The sequence below is a fragment of the Drosophila kikkawai genome, chromosome X (assembly GCF_030179895.1).
Source record: "Drosophila kikkawai strain 14028-0561.14 chromosome X, DkikHiC1v2, whole genome shotgun sequence".
NCBI classification, from domain to species: Eukaryota; Metazoa; Arthropoda; class Insecta; order Diptera; family Drosophilidae; genus Drosophila; species Drosophila kikkawai.
This window is the reverse complement of record NC_091733.1, coordinates 21,547,100-21,567,952: the sequence shown is the minus strand read 5'-3', so window position 1 is coordinate 21,567,952 and position 20,853 is coordinate 21,547,100. Positions and strand designations below refer to the sequence as shown.

General features: G+C 41.5%; 3 protein-coding genes across 5 annotated transcripts; 2 read left to right on the top strand and 1 right to left on the bottom strand.

Moving 5' to 3' along the window:
* Positions 1-264: 264 nt before the first annotated feature.
* LOC108079952 (monocyte to macrophage differentiation factor) lies at positions 265-4,936 on the top strand. 2 transcript variants are annotated; one of them, XM_017174510.3, is made up of 5 exons: positions 265-406; positions 2,592-2,853; positions 2,924-3,114; positions 3,179-3,398; positions 3,498-4,936. In XM_017174510.3, exons 2-5 carry the CDS (start codon positions 2,602-2,604, stop codon positions 3,777-3,779), a joined length of 945 nt encoding a protein of 314 aa, XP_017029999.1. In that variant the 5' UTR covers positions 265-406; positions 2,592-2,601; the 3' UTR covers positions 3,780-4,936. The 2 variants fall into 2 exon arrangements, with proteins under 2 accessions (XP_017029999.1, XP_070144029.1); XM_070287928.1 differs by lacking the exon at positions 265-406 and adding an exon at positions 597-741.
* Positions 4,937-5,556: 620 nt separating this feature from the next.
* Marf (Mitochondrial assembly regulatory factor) lies at positions 5,557-10,227 on the bottom strand. Of its 2 annotated transcripts, XM_017174517.3 has the most exons (9): positions 9,912-10,227; positions 8,992-9,583; positions 8,653-8,942; positions 8,241-8,579; positions 8,055-8,066; positions 6,954-7,880; positions 6,705-6,878; positions 6,407-6,603; positions 5,557-6,346 (listed from the first exon to the last, which is right to left on the bottom strand). In XM_017174517.3, exons 2-9 carry the CDS (start codon positions 9,260-9,262, stop codon positions 6,145-6,147), a joined length of 2,412 nt encoding a protein of 803 aa, XP_017030006.1. In that variant the 5' UTR covers positions 9,263-9,583; positions 9,912-10,227; the 3' UTR covers positions 5,557-6,144. The 2 variants fall into 2 exon arrangements, with proteins under 2 accessions (XP_017030006.1, XP_017030007.1); XM_017174518.3 differs by lacking the exon at positions 8,055-8,066 and having other exon boundaries at positions 9,912-10,226.
* Positions 10,228-10,531: 304 nt separating this feature from the next.
* Positions 10,532-12,599, top strand: LOC108079931 (protein YIPF1). The gene is made up of 5 exons (XM_017174465.3): positions 10,532-10,651; positions 10,708-11,286; positions 11,511-11,717; positions 11,783-11,875; positions 11,937-12,599. Exons 2-5 carry the CDS (start codon positions 10,822-10,824, stop codon positions 12,234-12,236), a joined length of 1,065 nt encoding a protein of 354 aa, XP_017029954.1. The 5' UTR covers positions 10,532-10,651; positions 10,708-10,821; the 3' UTR covers positions 12,237-12,599.
* Positions 12,600-20,853: the final 8,254 nt, after the last annotated feature.

Here is a 20,853-nt window from a genome sequence, read left to right as displayed (position 1 = left end):
GTAAATTAAACATCAAGCTAATTAAAATGTACAAGAATAGAAGAAATAATATTAAAAGCTTATGGTTTTCTTGAGAGTTACAAATATTTAAAAATGTTCAATTGAAAAAACGTCCCCTGCGTCAGTTTAGCGCCGACGGTATATTTGAACGGTTGTGCCGCGGTCTCACTATCGCTCCCCATCTTCAGAAAGTGGACCCCAGAATATCGCCGTCTCGTCTCCCCTCGTCTCCGCCAGATGCATCCGCCGTGGGTCTAACGAGCAGCGCGCGTCCTGCGTGGGACTCCCGATCCGCACGTGAGGCTCCTTGGCTGCAGATTCCAGACTGCTGATTGCAGCATCCCACGTATCCCACCTAGCGGAGCCCAGCATCCTCTTCTAACCAGTGGCAGCAACAACAAGGCAGGTGAGTTTCCCTCCAGAAATTCAGAGGAGACCTTTTCTCCGTTTCCCTGTTTCTGGGGCGGGGTGAGCACGGAATGGCAGTTAGACGGACAGGTGGACAATTGGACTGGACAGGTGGTTGCATGGCTGAATTGCGTGACGGCAGCGGAACAAATTGGATTAGCACTGCGATTGCTTTTAGCTATGAGAGATGTAAACAATCTTGGAACGTTTCACAGGGCACTGAAAGAAAAGCTGTTGCAGCATAAATGTGTTTACTTTCATTCATGAAAAAAGAGTGAAAAGTTCTTTGGAAATGTGTAAAGTTTACCGTTTTTGTGGCCCAGCTCAATAACGGTAAATAAAGTTCCCGTTAAATTAAATCTAAAATCAACAATAATCTCTTTTCTCGGTGCACCCTGTGTGCTCCCTGCCCCCCGCTGATTGGCTATTGGCAATATAGGGAATGCCTGAGGCATCTATTTTTATAACGATTAGCATAGTCGTTATGGTGATGGCGATGATGAAGCTACACGGGGACGTCCGTTGTGTTATGCTTTTGCCTTTTCCACCACCCATAGTGGGCTCCCCCCCATGGCAGCAAATGAGGCATACTTTTGGGGCGGTCACAGGGACACCCACCCAACTACCGGATGTGTCCCGGTTTCGGGACATATTTATTGAAAAGCTGTCGAAAGTATTCCCTGTAAATATTCGTTTAATCTGACGGACAGAAGGCAGAAGAGCCAGCCGGCCATGTTAATGAATCTTTTAGAGGCTATCAAGCAGGATATAACAAGCTCTCTGCATCGTTAAGTGCGGTATATCGTTGGGGCATTGTTCAAAGTGACCTCTTCATGGTCAGCGCGCTCGGACTCGGCACTTACACCACGCGATTAGATAATTAAAAAACGTATGCTTATTAGAATCCCCAACCTATAGGGGGGTTAATGTCCGTCTAGGCATTTAAATCGTAGTAAAACAAGAGAGGAAGATAATTTCGGCATGCCGATGTTTTTATACTCTTGCAGTTTACAATTGGATCATTGAAAACTATCTTCTAAAAGATATATATTTATACATAGCAATGAATTATATGGTTTTGATAAAATTACAAAGACATTATTTTTAAATCGTGAAAATAATTATGTTTAATATTTGAAATATTTAATATAATTTTAAAAAGAAATGTTCAGATTTGAAATATTTAATATAATATTTAAATACAAATTTACATGTTTACATTTTTCTGTACCGATCGTTCCTATGTTAACTTTATGATAAAGTCGTCCGATTTTGATAAAATTAAAACCAAAATTCTAAAATAATACAAATTGACCACATCCTAAAGTAGATTAAAATATGTTAAAAAACAGCAAAGTTATTTTTTTCTACAATTTTCCGATTGTTCCTATGGCAGCTTTGTATATGATATTGTCATCCAATCTGGCTTGTTTCGCTATATATAAATATAACGAGAATAGTAAGAAACCTATCTGCAAAGTCTCATTCAGATAGCTTCAAAACTGAGAGACTAGTTCGCATAGAAACGGACAGGGCTAGATCGACTCGGCTGTTGATGCGGAACCGAAACTGTCTCCTCTGCATTGCAAAAATCGTAATACCCTGGGTATAAAAAAGTGTAGTGCTTTCAGGGATTAGATAACCTTAAATGGAAATCAAACCTCAAGAGCCCCCGTTTAATCATATTCCTACGCCTACGGGGGCAAGTCATATCTCCAGCCGCCCGCTCATCCGACTTGGACTTTGAGCCATGTTCGAGACACACGAGATAAGCGGGTCCCGGCAATCAGAGGAGAACTGGTTTCAATTGCGGGTCAAAATCGGCAACCTTGGCTTGGCCATTGTATGCAGTATGTGCAGGCTCTGCTCTCTCAATGAGCATAAATTAGCTCAATGCTGAGGAATAGCTCAAGTGCCCCCATGTCCATTGTCCAGTCATTGGCGTCGTGGAGGAGGGCTTATCGTGCGCTGGAAGATAAGCGCCCGACGGTGGCGGCGGCAGCAGATGATAATCAATTGGCCATAAAGCCATATAGCCGGGGGAGGCAGACAGCCAGGCGTAGGCGTTGGGCGTAGGGTGAGGGCGTGGCCGTGGGTGGTTGGGGTTAGACCGGTGGCCGGGTAATCAATCAATTTTACGCGAGTCGGACAACCAATTTGCTAAACAATCTAATCCCACACAGTCTGTCCACGATGAGCACCAGCACCGGGAGTGGCCACGGAAGTGGGCTTGGGCATGAACGGTTGATTGGCAACCGGAATCGCAACAATGGGGAGCTCAGCCTGATGCAGGACCTGCAGAACAAGTACGCCTTCCTTGAGAATCTGTTCAGCAAGTTCTGGAAGTCGATCATTCAATCGAATTCCAATCTCAAGCTTCGCCTAAGGAATGTCAAGTGGAAGAATGCCAAGGCCAAGCCCGGCTGTGCCTATCAGCCAACCGAGGTAAGTTGCCCGTCGCTCGCTGCCCGCTGCCTCTCCTCCCTAGAACAGGTTGTATTTGTTTTGTTTTTAGATTGAGCAGGTGGCCAATGTGATTACGCACGGGATTTGGATATTGCCAGCCGTGTTTGCCGCCATTAAGCTGTTTGAACGCTCCTCGAGCTCCAGCCAGTACCTGGTGTCCTGGGTCTATGGCGGCGCCCTCTGCATGCTCTTCACCGTGTCGACCTTCTTTCACTGCTCCTGCTACTGTGCCGAGCACAAGTAAGTGGCTGGCCCACCTGTCTGGCCCTTATGTGACTCATTACTCTTTGTTTGTTCTGGCTAGACCGCCGCGGAATGTCAAGGCATGGCCCAGCCTCGGCTGGCAGACGTACCAGGGACTGAAGAATGTGCTGCATCGGTGCGACAGGGCCATGATCTATGTATTCATTGCCGGCTCCTACTTCCCCTGGCTGACGCTGGAGAACACGGACCACTCGACCATACTCTTCTGCATGGAGTGGGTCATCTGGCTGATGGCGGCCGTCGGGATTGCTTACCAGCAGGTAAGAAATTATTTTTATTTTATTCCAATAATCACTGTTCATTGTCCCTGCTAATAAATCTATACTTATAATATATTTTTTCCCCTTTAAAAACAACAGATATTCCACGAGCGCTACAAGTGCCTGGAGACATTCTTCTACTTGGTTATGGGCCTGGGCCCAGCGCTGGTGGTTGTCTTTACGGGCCATCACTTTCACGGGATGCTGCAACTAAAATTCGGCGGCGGATTCTACATTCTGGGCATTGTGTTCTTCAAGGCGGATGGCCTGATACCAATGGCCCATGCCATTTGGCATTTGTTTGTGGTTTTGGCCGCTGGATGCCACTACTATGCCATCCTGGTGAACCTCTATCCCGGCGAAGGAGCTATCGAACCATGAGGGCGATGAGAGTTATAGGGAAACAGCGAATTTAGACCTTAGAGTACTTAAACGACAGGGATTCCTATGGAAGATTAGGATAATGATGATGAATGTACCCGAGTCACTGCTCCACAATTAGCCAAATTTTATCTCGAGCAAGTACGAAATAGTTGTAGCCTAGCATTAGGAACTGAACTATATATGTGTAAATCGAAACGATTCTTGTGATCAGTATCTGCGGTCTTGCCAAAGATTCAAACTGTGCGAGTGCTCACGTCTCTAGCGTCTCTCTCTCTAACTTGATATTATTATATTATATTAGCGATTACCGATTAGCGATATTTCGAGCATGTTTCTATATACAATATACCATAATGTACCAGCTCACGAAGGCGAAGGACACACCAAAGACGTTCGAATTACAAAGATGAGTAACGCTTTTGAATTCCCTTCAGGAACTAATATATTGCCGTTACTCATCTTAGTAATTTAAATGTTTTAGGACACACAAATGAATGAATTTGTACAAATCTAAACGTTTACAACATGAATTCTAACGCCCACCCCGCGCCTGCAGCCTGCATTACCATTATACATGTTTATACAGATATACACACATTATACATCTATATATATATCTATATATATACGGAATTATACAGATATACTATACAATATATATATACGGAAGTATGTAGATAGGACTAAGCAAGAGTCGTTCTGCCTAGTGCGCTCCCATGAAGGCCAGTTTCATCGCTTGTCTCAGGGACTACTCGATGTGTTCGTAGGATACGATTGACATTTTGGGGGCCTGGCTGGCTGGATCGATTTCGGTGAATATTGCTCTCGTGTGTCTGTACTTTTGCGTCTGCAGTGGCTATTTCGTTGCAGACCTTCGTTTCTGGTGCAGCTCGATTAGGTTTAATGCGGGAAGGGGGACTCTAGACACAAATCCCTGAGAACTCCATAGATAAAGCCTGAATAAATGGTTTACTTCCAACTGAAGCGAGGGGTTTTATTGCGGAAGTGAGTTCAAAAAGTTTACAATTAATCAATAAACTATTTTGTTTATTTTATGTTTGCCTGATATTGTGTTACAAATTGTTTGAATTTATTTTTAAATACATTCTAGCTTCTACATAAGTTGGAAAATAATAAATAACAAAACAATTGCAGTCATATTCTGGTCTATTTTAATAGCGAAACAAAAAAGGAAGCTACAAAGTTTGTATACCTTGCAGTTTGTAATTGGATCATTGGGAACTGGATTCAATTTACTCATTAAAAAAATATTTTATATATATTATTTATAAAAACATAAATTTGTTTATCACTTTTTTTAGAACTACCTGGTTTTTGTATATAAATTGGCCGATGCTAGTTATAATATGCTGAATTAAAATACCCAGAAAAAAAAATTTACTCTAATCTGATTTTCTTTTATATTAAAAAAACTTGGTATAATTTGCTTAATTATTTTAAAAGTGAAACATATTTAGAAATATCATAACTCTGTGTTGGTTTTTGTGAAGATAAAATATATGCATACTTTATTTAAAACTAAAAATTATTAAAAATGTTATAAAATTTTGAAAATTTTAAAGATGTTTAACAAAATTTTTGTTCTCCGGAGATGACTAAATTGATTCGTCTGTTGATGCTTATCAAGAATATATGTATATGATTTATAGGGTCGGGAATAGACTCCTTCATCCAGAAAAAATATTATCTTATATAATCTGAAAAAAATGGAAGATGTAAACCTTTCCGCTTAAAACTAAAAATCAAACAACACTTTCTTACATAAATATCATTTATTTTGTTTCTGTTTCGTTTTCGTTCATGAATCATCCATTAACAATTAACACACACCCCCATCGTAGTGATGATGCAAGTATACGCTTTCGTCATTCAATTATTCTAATATCCGATTGGGAGAAAAACAAAATGTTTGTATAATTACAAGAACTTTCTATTAGAAGGTAAATCAAGTTGCATTTGCGTTATATGAGGAGGGGGCATATGGTGACTTTATAGTCCACTTCAATTAGCATTTCCATGGCCACAGTGAGTGGTTATTGGTATATATATATATATTACAACAACAACAACTCCAGAGATTAAAAAAAATACAATAATTGCCACTCTAGAATTATGTGTAAATCTCACAATTTGTTCTATAAAAAAAATTAAAATTGTACAACTTGATTGGTCAAATCATGCTTTTATACAAAAAGAGAGGAAAAAAACAAAATAGTGCGAAAAAAAAGAGTTAATTGTTGTCGTTGCCGTAAGAGGTTTGTGGCTTTTCCCTTCAGATCAGAGGATCCCACCACCCAACCACATACTTTCCGCCTCTATAAACTCCATCTAGGATCCATTCTTACTGCGGCGAGATATAATTGTGCTCGAAAATGTCCAGCTCGTTCTGTATGTAGTTAGCCTTGTTGCGCAGCAGCTTCAGCTGCTTCTGATTGCCCTCGAGGACATTAAGCTGCGACTCCAGGGTCTTCAGCTCCTCGTTCATGTCCGTGGTGGCGGTGTCAACGGTGCGGCACAAGCGGGCAAAGGTGCTCGACAGTTCCCTGCGATGAAAATCAGATTGAATCAACGAAATGCAGTCACTAAACATTTTTTTTTTTTACTGCTGCACTTGATGACTGCAATTTGCGGATGTAAGGTCCACGATCATCTTGAGCTTCTTGGTGGCATGCCGCACATATTGGCTCTTGAAGGTCCGCTCCTTGGCCGAGTTCGTCCACGAGAGCCGTTCGTACAGATAGATGCAGCCGTAGAGGGCGCCGACACCGACCAGGACACGCCAACCAATAGTTTTCAGCATCTGGAAAGGGTTTATTTGTATCCCGTAACGTTTCAATAGCACCTGCTTGGGCATTCGTGGGCACAAGGGGACACAACAGACAGGAGAACAAAGTTACTTACAATGCCAGCAACCACAAGGCCGCCCACTGTGCCCTGCGATCCGATGGAGGTCATGGCAAACCGGGAGATCACCGATAGCTGCTCGGGCGTAATTCCAGCCACACTTGGCCCGGGAAGGAGGCACACAGGGGTTGTCGCCTCCACAGGCGTGCTGGCGGGCGTCACGACGCTGTGCTGCTGGGGCAGAGAGGCACAGATTATATCATCAAGTGGAATTCATTAAATCATTCTTCGTTATCCTTAACTCACCCCAATACTGCTCTGACGATTCACCAGCGCCGGCTGGTTCTTCTTGCTGCGCTCGCGCACCTTGCCGGTGAAGCGGTGAATCATGGCCGCGATGCCCCAACTGAACTTGAACTCGAGATCCTCCTGAAAGTCGGCGCACAGATTCTGACAGTTCAGCGAGTAGAGCATCTCGAAGGGCTGTGTGCGGACCACCATTTTGGTGCTGGTGGCCAGCAGCTGTTCGTTGGGCACCAGGGCGTGCATCCGGTCGGTCATCTCCGTTTGGGCCGACTCCACGTTCATGGCCAGGGCCATGGAAAGGCGGGCACGCAAGTTGCTGCCCAGTCCGCTCTCCACATGAGCATTCAATTCCTTCTTATAGATGTTGAGCACCAGGCGTTCTGGATGGAAGGGCATGTTGAACTCATCGATGAGGACGCCCAGTCGCCAGATCTCCTCGTTGAGGGCCTTCGACACCTTCTCCTCCACCTCCTCGACCATATTGTGGATCTTCATCTTCATTTCGCGGGTGACCTGCATCATTTGGGTCTCTGTGCCCTGGATACGTTCCGTGAGCATGTTCTTCTGGTCCTGCTTCAAATTTCGGAATATCGTGATCCTTTCGTAGATATTATCCAGCATGGAGCGCATATCGCCCGACACGCTCTTGCCGCGCGAACTGTGCTGCTGGAACTTGGTCTTGACGGCACTCTGGGAGATGCACTCCTCGAACTTGCGCTCAAAGTCCTGGAACTCAAAGTAGCGCATCTGGAAGCCCTCGGCAATGGCGCCCATATGCGGCGGATTGCCCTTGGCCTCCTCAATCCGTGCCTGCAGTGTTTCGCGGGCCGAAACAAAGAATACGCGTTCGGTTGCCTCCTTTTCGTTGCTCACCTTCAGCTCCTTGGTGAGGAAGTCGATGCAGCGTTCGGTGTGCTGGGACTTGACCTAACGATGGATGATGAAACAAAGCATGAACTTGATGGGAAAAAGTGGGTAACATCGACTTGAGCCGAGGTTAAAGTAACAGAATCAAAAGCAGAGTGGGTTTGTCTTTCTCTCGGGTGGGAATTAAGCAAGCAGGAGGTCGTATTTTACTGGGACTAGCTCATCATTCATTACCTTAGCCAGTTCCTGGCGTTGAAAGTACAGTGGAGTGTTTATTGGTTGGATGGTTGGTTGGTAAACGAAAGTAAAAGACACACACATCAACAACAAGAGAGACAACAACGGGCTTAGAGAAGGTCAAGGATTGACCCGGGAAACTAATCTTGTAGAGAGACTACGGGCAACAAGACAAGACCTTACCGACTCTTGGCACTCTGGCTCATTGGCCGATGCATCCCAGCGATTGTTCAAAATGAATATATTCGGTTTGCTCAGCTTCTGAGAGACGGTGTGAAAGAATTGCTTTTCCGCTCGCGTCATTGTGGATTCAGCATTTAGGACCAGGACAAAGACGTCGGCGTTCAGGCAATGATTATCAATCCAATCGTCCAAATTGGCGGACACATCCACGCCAGGTGAGTCCACAAAGACGACATCATCGCGCAGCAGACTGCAGCGTTCCCGGGGCCAAAAGATGCGAACTAAGCTGCTCTCGCATAGCTTCTCCTGGCAAAGGGCATTCGCCAATTGTTTGATATTCTAACCAAAACAGGAGGAAGGAAGGGAGAGAGAGATTAAATCGGTGCTACTTTGGATTAGAGCTGAGACATACCACCACATTGAGCTTCTCATCGGATCCCTCCTTCATGAGATAGGCCTCGCCACCGTTGCTGCCCTCCACCTGGCAAAAGCAATTTGTTGTGTGTCCAATGCCGCTGGGCAGGATCTTCTCGCGCAGCATGGCATTAATCACCGAGCTCTTGCCGTTGGAGGTGCGCCCAAAGAAGGCCACCTTCATGTGATCCCGCTGCAGGACTTCCCGGATAGCGGCCACCTTGTACACATAGCTCTCAAACAGTTCCCGCTCCGCCTTGTCCACAATCTCCGCCTCCGCATGCAATGCTGAAAGGAAGTAGGTTTAATTTAATTCATTCTAGAAATCACAACTCACCGTTGATAAATGTGGTAGTCTCCAGGACATACTCCTCAATCTCGCCGTATATATCATTGATCTTCTTCTTGGCCCGCACAAAGATCTGAAGGGGTGATTTGTCATTGGATTGATAGAGCCGCGTTTCCGGCAGAAAATTAGCAGCCGGCGTCGTTGAGCCCGTCGTTGTCAGCGATGTGTCCGTGGATGAGGAGTGACGGTCATCATCATCGGCGGCGGGGCCCGTTTGCCCGGTAACCAGCGAGATGGTGCGGTTCAAGTATGCCGCCATTTCGATGTCCAAATTGGGGAGACGATTGCGTTGTTTGGATTTGAGAGTAGAAGAGAATTGCGATACAAAACAAAAGGTATGCAGCCAATGGACACAATTTCGCTGGGAATCCTCCAGCACCCGCTCCCGCTCCTGGAACTCCAAGGAACACCAAGGAACGCTCGGCCCGGAGTAACAAAAAAAATTGCTGACCGCACGGAACTCAAAATGGATGAAATATAGTACGGTGTGTGCTCCTGCTTCTTTCTGGCTGTGCTCGGACTTTTTTTTATATATATATTTTTTTTTGTGGGGGCTTGCTCAAAAATCAACGTCACAAAACTGAAATGAAAATGAAACGAAATAAGAAATTATACTAAATGCAAAAACAGAAAGATGGAATAATATGCATACAGGTGTACATAAGTATATATGACGAAAAGGAAAATACCGCAGCGCAAATTGCACACACACACATACACAAAACGCGGACAAATTGCGCTGCAAACAAATACAAGTGCACAAAAACAGGCGAAAATAATCTAAGCAGAGGTTTTATTTGTTTTTGTTTTTTTCTCTTTTTGGCAATTGTATGCGTAACTTGTCGAATTGATAAAGTTTACGTTCTCGCTTTCGCTCCCTCTTCCTCTCGCGCCCTTCGTCAACTAACCTGATTGTTACTGCTCTCGCTCATCGCGCGTATTGTTTTATTTAGCTATGTAGATTTCTTATTTATATTTATTCCTGCGCTGCCTGCGTGTTTCGGTTGCTCGGTTTATGTCGTCGGCTCGCCCGGCTCAGGTGTAGATGCTTGGATAGCGTTGCTCAGCCTTTGAATGCACGTTACATTGCCACCGCTTGGGCCGATGGAGTCCAGTTGCAGGGGCGCTAGAAAAGCTTTGATTGCGGCAAATTTATAATAAAATTTAGTTATTTTGGTAGCACATGATGTAACATGCAGTGTGACCAACTAGTTTTGCGACCAAAATGTTCGAAAAGCTTGACCAAGCGATAGAGGTGGCGAAACATCGACGGTATTTCTTTTCCGCTCGAACTCCTTTGGCAGCTTTACAAAAAGTTGATTATTCTGCATTGCATTCACATTTGTCTTTATCAAACATTTGCTGCCCTCAAAGCCTATTTTAATATATATTTTTCAAACTGTAATGGTAATAATAGTAATATAAACTATTCCAGCTCTGGCCTTACTATTTGGTAGCCAATAAATTAAGGGAATTGTTTCGTTACAGCACATTTGTATCGTTTCTAAAGCATTCTCATTCTTTGGAAATTCAGTCCAATTTTAATTTAGCATTCCAAAATATTTACAACTATCTGCCGTTTCGGTTTGTTTACTTCTCGTGGCCCAATCAGCTGTTTCTACTGTGCGAAAAGACTGTTATATTTATGGTATATAGTTCGTATTTCTGCATACAGAAATGGTATATATTGGTATTTTTGTGTAGGCTTCAAGGTAATTTTTATCGTTATCGGGGCGGCCACACTGCTGGACGAAAGTACGTGGAATATTTACCTAAAATAAAGCAAAAAGAGGCAGTGCATCCGAAAACCGAACCCAAATGGAGACCCCTACGGCCGACGACCTGCTGCAGTTCCGCGACTATAGCGGCGGAGCCCCAGCCCAGATCAACGTCAATTCGCCGACGCACGCACAGGGCGGCGGATCTGGGTTTGGTTCCGGCTCCGGATCTGGTGGCGGCTCCAATGCTCAACGTCAGCGAGGCGATCCGCTGGCCGATCTCATCTATGACATGAGCACCTCCGCCCAGAACATGGCCGGCGGTGGTTCCAATCAGGCACAGAATGTCTCACTGGACGGATCGGGAGGCGGTGGTGCTGGCGGCGCTCGGCTCTCCTTCCTCACCATTGAGTACTACCAGCAATTCTTCAACGTGGACACCTACATGGTTCTTGAGCGAATCGTCAACTCAATGATACCCAAGCGGGCGGCGGGCAATTACCTGCGCATGAACATCGGCGAGAACCCGGATCTGTACGGTCCCTTCTGGATCACCGTCACCCTGGTTGGTAGCCAAAGAAGTTTTATGGTTTTACATAGGTCTTTCCGGTTAGGGAAAACTCTTTTTGAGGGTTTTCACCAACTTTAGTGATGTTTTTCCCTATTCAAAGGCTTATTTTAGTAGAAAAAATAAGCTAAGTAGCTGGGAAAGACATGTTTTCAAGATTTATAAGGGTTAAAAGGGTTTTGAAAATATCTTTTCTAATCCTTTTCCATTTCCCCTTGCAGATCTTCTCGATTGCCATTAGCGGCAATATAGCCAGCTACTTGCATCATGCCAGCGATGGCTACCACTGGCACTACAACTTCCACCTGGTCTCCTATGCGGCCACCTGCATTTTCCTCTACGCCAACATCTTGCCGGCCGTCCTCTGGGCCCTGTTCAAGTACAGCCTTAAGCCGGTGGACACTGCGGATGCCGTGGAAACGGATAGCGTAAGTATTCGTCCTGCTTCGAGGGCTGCATTTGCCGTCTCGCTCACATTCGCGTCTCATTTCAGGCCAGCTACACGCCGACTCTTCTGTCGCTGATGTGCATCTACGGTTATAGTCTGGCCATTTACATTCCCGTTTCAATTCTATGGGTGATCAATGTAAGGGTTCATAATTATATTGGAAAGTAATGTAACTAATTATAAATGAATCCCTTTCCAGATATCGGTGCTGCAGTGGCTCCTGGTGATCACAGCTGCCCTTCTCTCAGGAACTGTTTTAATTGCCGTTCTGACGCCAGCCCTGCGGAACTCGCAGTTCTCGTTATTCCTCATCATCGGAATACTGAGTGCCCACGTTGTGCTAGCCGCCGGATTTCTGCTGTATTTCTTTCACAGTCCCCCAGACTCGCCGGTGGCTGCAGCTACTCCGGCACCAGTTGCACCTGCTGCTCCCGCTGCCCTAAAGGCGGTCACCGAGGCGGTGTTGGCTAACGTAGCACCTGGAAATCGAAGCCAATAGAGGAGTTATTCCATTTTGCGTCATTTGTTGTTCACTAAGTTGTCTCTATTATAATTGTTTAAAAGGATGTGTGTGCGAGTCCTTAGGCTGGGATCGGATTTTATTAAAATCCTTGTAAAAATTCTGAGCCAGTTTTGTGCATTGTCTTTGACTTTCTGTAACATTTGGCGACTGTATATTTATTATAAATTAGAGATAGAAATATGTGTAAACAAAAACAATTTAAAAAATCAAATAGAAACTTGCCGGTGGTGTAGTGAAAATTGAAAAATATTCCTTAGAGAGCCCGGAAGAACCCATTTGGAAATCCAGGAATAAGAAAATTATGCCATTAAATAAATGTATATATATATAATTAAAGGACTCTGCCTGCGTATTTATTTATCCTTCGGAAAATACGTACTATTTGATGGATATTGTTGTTGTTGAAATCGCTGTCCTGATAAGTTGGTTTCTGCACTCTGAAAACCCTGTGTTTGATAAATTATACTTTTGCCAACTCTGGCCATATGGCGGAAGTCCTTTGAGTAGAAGAAATGGAAAAAAGATGAAGCCAAGCACGGGGGAATGGGCGACCGAGCTTTGGTTTTGGTTTTGTTTTCAGTTTCAGCGGGGAGTTGGGCTGCTTTTTGGATGATGATGGTAGTGGTGGTGGTGGTGGTGGTGGTGTAGTGTCATCGCATACACACATCCAAGTCCATGTCTATACAGGGGTATGCATGCGCTTGTGTATGCTGTGAATAATTTTCGGTCTCCTCGAGGGTTCTTCATCGTTTTCATCAACGCTGTTGTTGTTTTTGGGTGCCTTTGGTTAGCTCCAATGTGCCTGCTCTTGTCTTGTTTATTCGAGCAATGTGGAAATTATTTGTGCCATGCAACGATGCGAAACAGAGGGTGATATTCTCTTCCTGACAGTTTCCAAATGTTTTAAGAGCTTGGGTTAGGGTGCTTAAATCTGTGTGGATATATTTACATGTATACCTCTATGTTCTTATCTTTTTTAATTATATAGATTTTATATTATTTATATTTGGACTACTAACAAATTTGAACCTGCTTTAACAGGATGTTAACGTGATCAGACTTGTTTGAAAGTATTTAATAATATATATTCTTTAACCCTCTAGTGAATACAAAATTAATTTACCTTTCACTTATAAAACAATTGGTTTGGTAAACTTTTATAATGAATAGAAAATCCGTTTCGCGTAAAATTACCGTTATAAACTTCTGATACCTTTCAATGCCTCTATGTATGCATATATGTATAATTAAGCATTTATTCTTAACTTAAAATATTTAAACGTAAAAAGAGGTTTTATTATATTATTTTTGAAATGTTAATAATGTAACAAGTGCCTCGAGGCACTTTTGGGTCCTAGACGGTGAAGGAATTCATTGAATAACAGTGTCCTGAGCATACCTTTAGCATCTTTCTTATTAGCTTCTCAAATTTCCCTTAATATCTTAGATCCTAGAACTCATCCTTATTTAGGAATCACCCTGTATTAAATTTGGTATGTAATACACGTACATAGGACTCGTTTACACAAAGATGCCCCACGTGTGTGTGTGTGTGTGGGTGGGTGGGTGGTTTGGGTGCTTGGGTGCTTGTTCCGGTTGTGGGTGTGTGTATGTATTCAGCTGGCTTGCACCCACGCACATTTATAGAGAGAAAATTTCTCAATTTCGAATGCAAATATTCGCATAACGCATCGTTAGATTTTGTCGTTTTATTTATTCTTTATTTACTACGGCCTCAAGTGGAACAGAGAGAGATGGGTGGGGCTCTGAGTTCGTCCCTTTCTGGCACAGACACAAGTGCATTTACTTACATGAGGATGTGTATACATAGACACCACTGCATAGTGAGCGCCACACGGGGCGTATACGTCATAACAGCATCACAACTAAGTGCTTTCCACCTGAGTTTTTTGGGGGTTGAAAATACGAAATAAAATAGATTCAAATGCACATTATTTCGGCGCGAATAAAATTAAATTTGCAGTTGACATAATATGCATTATAATTGGCTTAAACTTTAGGTATTTCCTTTAAAATAATATATATTGTGTGTTACTTCACAAATTACTGGGGTTTGTAAAACCCTTTAAAACATAAAGTTTATAATTTGACACCTAAAATATTTATTTGTTTACATTTAGACTAATTACTTTGGGTTTTAAATTATAGAATATATTAGCCGTTAATTTATTTCCCTTAATTATTGATTTATTTAAATAAAAACCTTTGCTTTAACATAAAATAATACCAGACAGAAGAGCTTTACATGAATCACACGCACTGTCTGGGTGTCGAAACGCATAAATATCCAACTGCCTTGGTATTTGCACAGATATATAAATATACAGATGTATATATGTATATACATATATTCATATATATATATCCACTGATTCGATCGATTTGTGGTGGCATATAGATTAACTGATTTGCCATTCAGCTGATTAGCATTTGTAGGGTTTGGTTTTTGGTTTACGGTTTGGGGAATTTTTCGGCTGCCGGAAACGGAAGTCACTCGATGGCTGTTAAAAGTTCTTTGCCATCACTCATTCTCTTAACGTTCTCCCTGCCATTTATTCCTCCATTTTTAAAGGTTTTTTCTTTTTTTGGGAAGAGAGAGAGAGAAAGAGCCTGAAATTAGCTGATGTGCAGCGGCTTGTGTGATTCGTTTTTTGTTGCCTCTTAAGGCAATTACACTACCCCTTTTATTTTCTCATCCCGCCCTAGCTGACGAGTACACTGAACGAAATATATAACCTACATAACTTTTTATCGTTTTTAAAACTTAATTTAGTTTTTAAAATAGTTTCCTGTTAAAATTAAAACACTTTTATAGTTTTATTTTGATTTATTTTCCCTTTTGGCCCCACATTTTTCTGCCAGTGTTTTTGCCAGCAAGTGTGAGTGTGAGTGCGAGTGCTTGCGAGTGACTTAACCCCTTTGAGCCGCCCTCGTTATGCATTTGAAGCGTTAAAACGCCACTTGAGCGAGGATGTTTGGTCTCCGGCAAGGAACTGCATACGGCCAGGTCCTGGAGGAGGTTGGGCTGGGGTCAAAGGCTAAGGGGGATGGTGATGCCAACTGAAGTGCATATGCTAATTGGTAAGTGCACGCCTCAACGAGCACCTGTTGAAGTCAGCAGTCAACCCAGCTCCTCAAGAAAACGAATCGGATGGCAATAGGAGAAGAGCTCCTCTAGCTCGTAGATATGTATATCTCAGTTCAAGTGTTTTCGGTTACTAAGTGTTAAGCTTTCCTTCGATTAATTAAGGAGTAGTATTTCAGCAATGAAATGTTTGCTGTGTCTATGAAAACATTGACTATTTATGTCTGGTTTCAGTTTTAAATATAGGATAAAATCATTGAAAATATGCCAAGTTCGGCACGCCGAAGTTTGTATACCCTAGCTGTTTGCAATTGAATCAATAAGTATCGACCCTCCATTAATATGTTACTATATGTATTGAATAAGAATAGATGACATAAAAACTGAATTATAATTATAATATACAAATATATGTATAACATATAAAATATAGCATATATAAACGGAGCTTAGCTCCAAATGGAAGTTACCCCAAAACTCACAAATATAACCTGATGTATTGTAAATCGTGTTTTGATTTTATCAATCAAATTGATCAAGGAATCAATGAGCGATCTGTTTCCGAAGTTAGCTTTTTTTGGTTTTAAGCTAAGGTTCTTAACCCGTTTGGGACAATTATATTATGAACTTGCAGATATCCAGCGAAACAATACTTTTTCAGGTGTCATTCAGATGGGTTGAGATACACACATGACAGGTGAACACGAGGGGACTGACTGAGGCTGCGGCGGCAGAGGTGCCTCTATTTATAGGTAGCTAGAGAGAGAGAGAGAGAGAGGGAGAGAGAGAGAGACAGGTAGAGAGTTCTCTATAGAGAGAGAGAGCGGTAAAGAGATCCCTATAGAGAGAGAGAGAGAGGTAGAGAGATCTTTATAGAGAGAGAGAGAGGTAGAGAGATCTCTATAGAGAGAGAGGTAAAGAGATCTCTATAAAGAGAGAGAGAGATGTAGAGAGATCTCTATAAAGAGAGAGAGATGTAGAGAGATCTCTATAGAGAAAGAGAGAGAGATAAAGAGATCTCTATACAGAGAGAGAGGTAGAGAGATCTCTATAGAGAGAGAGAGGTAAAGAGATCTCTATAGAGAGAGAGATGTAGAGAGATCTCTATAGAGAGAGAGAGAGGTAGAGAGAGATCAACCACTCTCTCTCTAGCTCTAACTCTCGCTATGTTTTTCACTCGATCAACCTTTCTGTTTCTTTCTTCTGATCAACCTCTCTATCTCTCTCTTTAGCTACCTATAAATAGAGACACCTCTGCCGTTCCATTCTTAGTCAGTCAGAGAGGAGGCGGGCTCCCCTCGTGTTCACCTGTCACCTGTAACCTGTGCATCTCAACCCTTCTGAAAGACCCTTGGAAAAGTGTAGCTTCGCTGGAAAAGTTATTAAAATTTTTCAAAGATTTTAAGAAAAACCATATCTTTATATAAGCAAGAAAGGAAGCTTCGCTGGGCCAAAGTTCTGACTAAAATTATTATACCCTGGAAGAGTAAAAAAAATCCCATATTTTGCTTGAAATTTAATATATAAATAAACACTAAGTACTTGTGCGTTTGTGTGCCTGAGAAATGGCTGTGCTACGTGTCATATGATTTTTTGATCAGCCAAGGATGTGGCGTATCCTGCATTAACTATTATCGATTTGTTTTGTTTGTGTTGGGCTTAAGTGAGCTTAGGGTAAGAGCCTTAACGCAGGAGCCGGGTTTAAGGCTTAATAGTTTTTTCTCTTTCTCTCGTTGTTTTCTTTCTTTTTTTTTGTTTACTGAAAATCCTTGTTACCGACACTTGTTATTGGGTTAATTCTGCAATCCTTGCGCTCTCCGGTCGTCCTTTTCCTTATTTCCATCTATTTTGTGGATATCCTGGGGCCGCACACACACTCGGCAGGATGTGCCTCCTGCTCCCAGCACTCAATTAAGTAGCTCTGTGTGTGTGTGCAAGTCCGATGTTGACTCGAGAACTTGGCACAACTTTTGCGTACGAGTTGCCCGACTACGTGACAGAGCTTGCAAGTGTCCCATCCTCTCCCACTTCCACTCCCCACACTCTCCCTCTTGTATTTACCCATTAGGAACCCCTGGTACATCCTGAAAAATACCAGCTATTAATAATTGAAACGCCTTAGGGGGTTTTACCCCAAAAATTGGTCGAGTAAATAGTTTCTTTCTTTGCAAAAACTGTGGCCTGCAGTTTGGCTTTAAAAGTGTTACAACATTTCTTTTTTATATAATCCCGAAATTTTAGATTTTTACACTATAATAAAGCCTTTTCTTAGAAGTACATGTCCCTGATATTCAAATTCTACGAATTCTTTCCAAAAATAAATGTTCTTTGTCTTTAAGTCAGGCACTAGTCGCCGTCTTTAAGTCAATTCCTGTTGTTTCCTATCTCAGTCTCCAGGATTTCATGTCCTAGAAGAAGCTTCTCGATGGCCATCTCTTATGGTCCAGAGCTCGCCGGCCGGTCTCCGTGCTTTCGGGGCGTGTTCGGCGCCCAGTTTGACACAATTTCGAATAGCGCCGCCCAAAATGCAGGAAAAACAACAACTCCAACTGGCTTGCCCAAGTCTACAAAGCCCGGAAAATGTTCTCCAATTGGGACAGCGCCCCTACGCGAGCTTTTCCCCATCGCAGTGAGAGCTTTTCTTCTTGGATTTTTATTTGTGTGTGGAGCAACTGCACATCCCACATCCTGACGATATATCATCGCAGCTGTGACTATATGTATGCGCCATTGCAATGTGTATCCAGTTCGGGATTTGGCTTAGATAATCACGGGAATGGCTGTGGGAGTGGATGTGGAAGTGGGTTCTCTGCGGCTGTACACATAATTTCATTATTTATTTTAATTAATTGAAATTGTTGAAAAGCTGACGGCCCCCGGTTGACCCTAATGTTAAGTAAGCTAACTAATTGCAATTGACTTCAAGGGGGCTCTTAACATTTAGTGAAATAATGACAGAGGATTGTCCGGGGATGCAGGCAGTGTAGTTTTTGGGGGATTTACAAACATAAATATTAGGTATAGGTAAAAAATAATATAGCTTTTACAATGCCAATTTGCAGCCTCTTTTTGGCTAGCAACTAAGAGCAGCTTAAACTTTCAGTCATAACCACATTGGTCTATATAATAGATAATATTTATATATTTATATATATATATATATTTATAATCGAGATTTGATGCTGTTATTTAAGGCCTTGGACTATAAGAATATATAGTTTATTCTACAGTTAATAAAATTGTGTTGATATATTAAATTATTATAAATTTTAAAACGGAAGGATTTCCTTCATTAGGATTTTTAATATTAAAACACATATATATTATTTATTAAATAAAATTAAATAAATTTTAATAGGCAACAATTTCCTTTTGGTGTTTATTCGAATTTTTAAAATAAAATAAACACATATATTATATAATTTAATAAATAATTAAAATTATAAATTTTAAAAGGCAAGAATTTTCGTTGGTCGTACATAAGGATTTTCAATTTAAAAAACACATATATAATTTATTAAATAAAAAAATTATAAATGTTAAAAGCGAAGGATTTTCCTAGGAGGTTCATTAGGATTTTTGATATTAAAAAACCTATATAATTTATTAAATAAATAAAATTGTAGAATTTTTGTATAAAGTAATCATTAATAAAAAATTATTTAAGCTGCTCTAAACTAATTAACATTTTTTGTTAAATATTCAACAGATTTTCATTTCATTTTCGGCGAGACAGTTGATTGTTTTTTTGTGATGAAATTGCACCGCAGCCCATTATAAATTCATTGGTGAATATTAATATTTGATTAGATTCTATTTGGGCAAATTGAGTCCTCAGTTGAACATGAATTGCTGTTCAAATATTCGTCCTGCAGCCTGCATCCTGTTTGCCGGCAGCTGAGACAAAGTCTTTCAATTAATTCCAAATGCGAGTGCACCGAAGCTCAATGCCAATATTTGCACATTTTCAAATCGCTTTTGTCGCCGGTTCTGCTTCATTTTCAGCGCTTTTCACTCCTAGCCTGGCTTCCTTTTATATAAAGAAATATATATACTATGTTCCCCCAAAAAACCTTATTTAGTTTAAAAAGTAAACGAAACTTAACTTTAAGAAAATAAAAATTATTTTTAAAATTATTTAATTTTTATTTGTACAGAATAAATATTTTTAAGTGTCATTAAAATATTTAAAGCTTGTGTTATATACTTTTAAATCAATTTGTTAAAAGGAAACTTAATACAAATAAATATCTTGTAAGATTAAAATTGAATTTAAAACTTAAAAAAAATGTTGTTAATCTTAATTCTTTTTATACATTGAAAAAAAATCGAAATTTTCCAAGTGTCCCTGAACAACTCCTGTTTCTATTTCTATTTTTATACATAGATTTTTTGTTGCAGTTGCAAACAGCTGAAATTACACAGATTACATGGGATATAAGCGCCAATCTAGTGGCATACATTCCCACCTCCTAGCCCGCCCCATTGCTCTGGAAAATGCAGTTCCAAATGATTGGAGAGAGCGTTGGTTTTTTGGAGAGTTTGGAGCCGGAAAATCGAGAGGCGAGGCGGCAAAGCTTCGTCCCGAAAGCTTTTCTAGGAGCCGCCTGTGATTGTTGTTGCTGCTGCTGGGATTTCCGTGGAAATTGTGCAGTCGCTGTCGGCTCTGCTGCTACTGCGGAAAAGCGCCTCGCTCTCTCACTCACTCTCTCAGTGTTTTCAAGGGAAATTCAGTACGAGTCAAGCAGTCTTCGGCGCATCCAGCAAACGCGGTTCTTTTTTAAGCGCGTTTTCGTATTATTCTACTCATATGATTTATCATTTGCGTCGCTATATGATTTCTCCTTGTTTTCGTAGTTCAAAAGGCCAAAACTACTACTAAAACATACAAACAAAAAATCAATAAAAAAACTAAAGCAAACAAACAAATCAATCAAGACAACAAATTAGGCAAACATTTTCAAGATCGGTGCTGAGGAAGACCCGCAACGAAGGCAAGGCAAGGAAAGGATCCTGGGGAACCGCTGTCTTTTCCTTCAGTCAGTCAGCCAGCCAGCCAGCCAGCCAGCCAGCCAGCAGTACGTCCTTCTTAATCTTTTTTATATATTTTTTGTACTAGTGAGTGAGTGAGTGAGTCAGTGTGTGTGTGAGTGAGATCGGTCGAAAGCCATACATATGTATATCCCTGTTCCATTGGCGAGGTCAGGTTCACTCTAAGGACACAGCTTTGCCTAAGAAACGTGAGTAAAAGGGTTAAGAAACAACCATTGATGCACTGTAAGATATGAGTTTTCTTTATAAAATTTCTTTTTACTTAATTGAAATATTTTAAATATATAAAAATTATATTTAGTATAATTTTCATTTCCTAACTAATAGAACTTGACCAACAAAAATCTTGTAATATATATAATAAAGAGTAATACCTGTTCTTGCAGTGTATCCTTTAGTATGTATATGTGGAATGGGTGTGGCATCGACCTAATT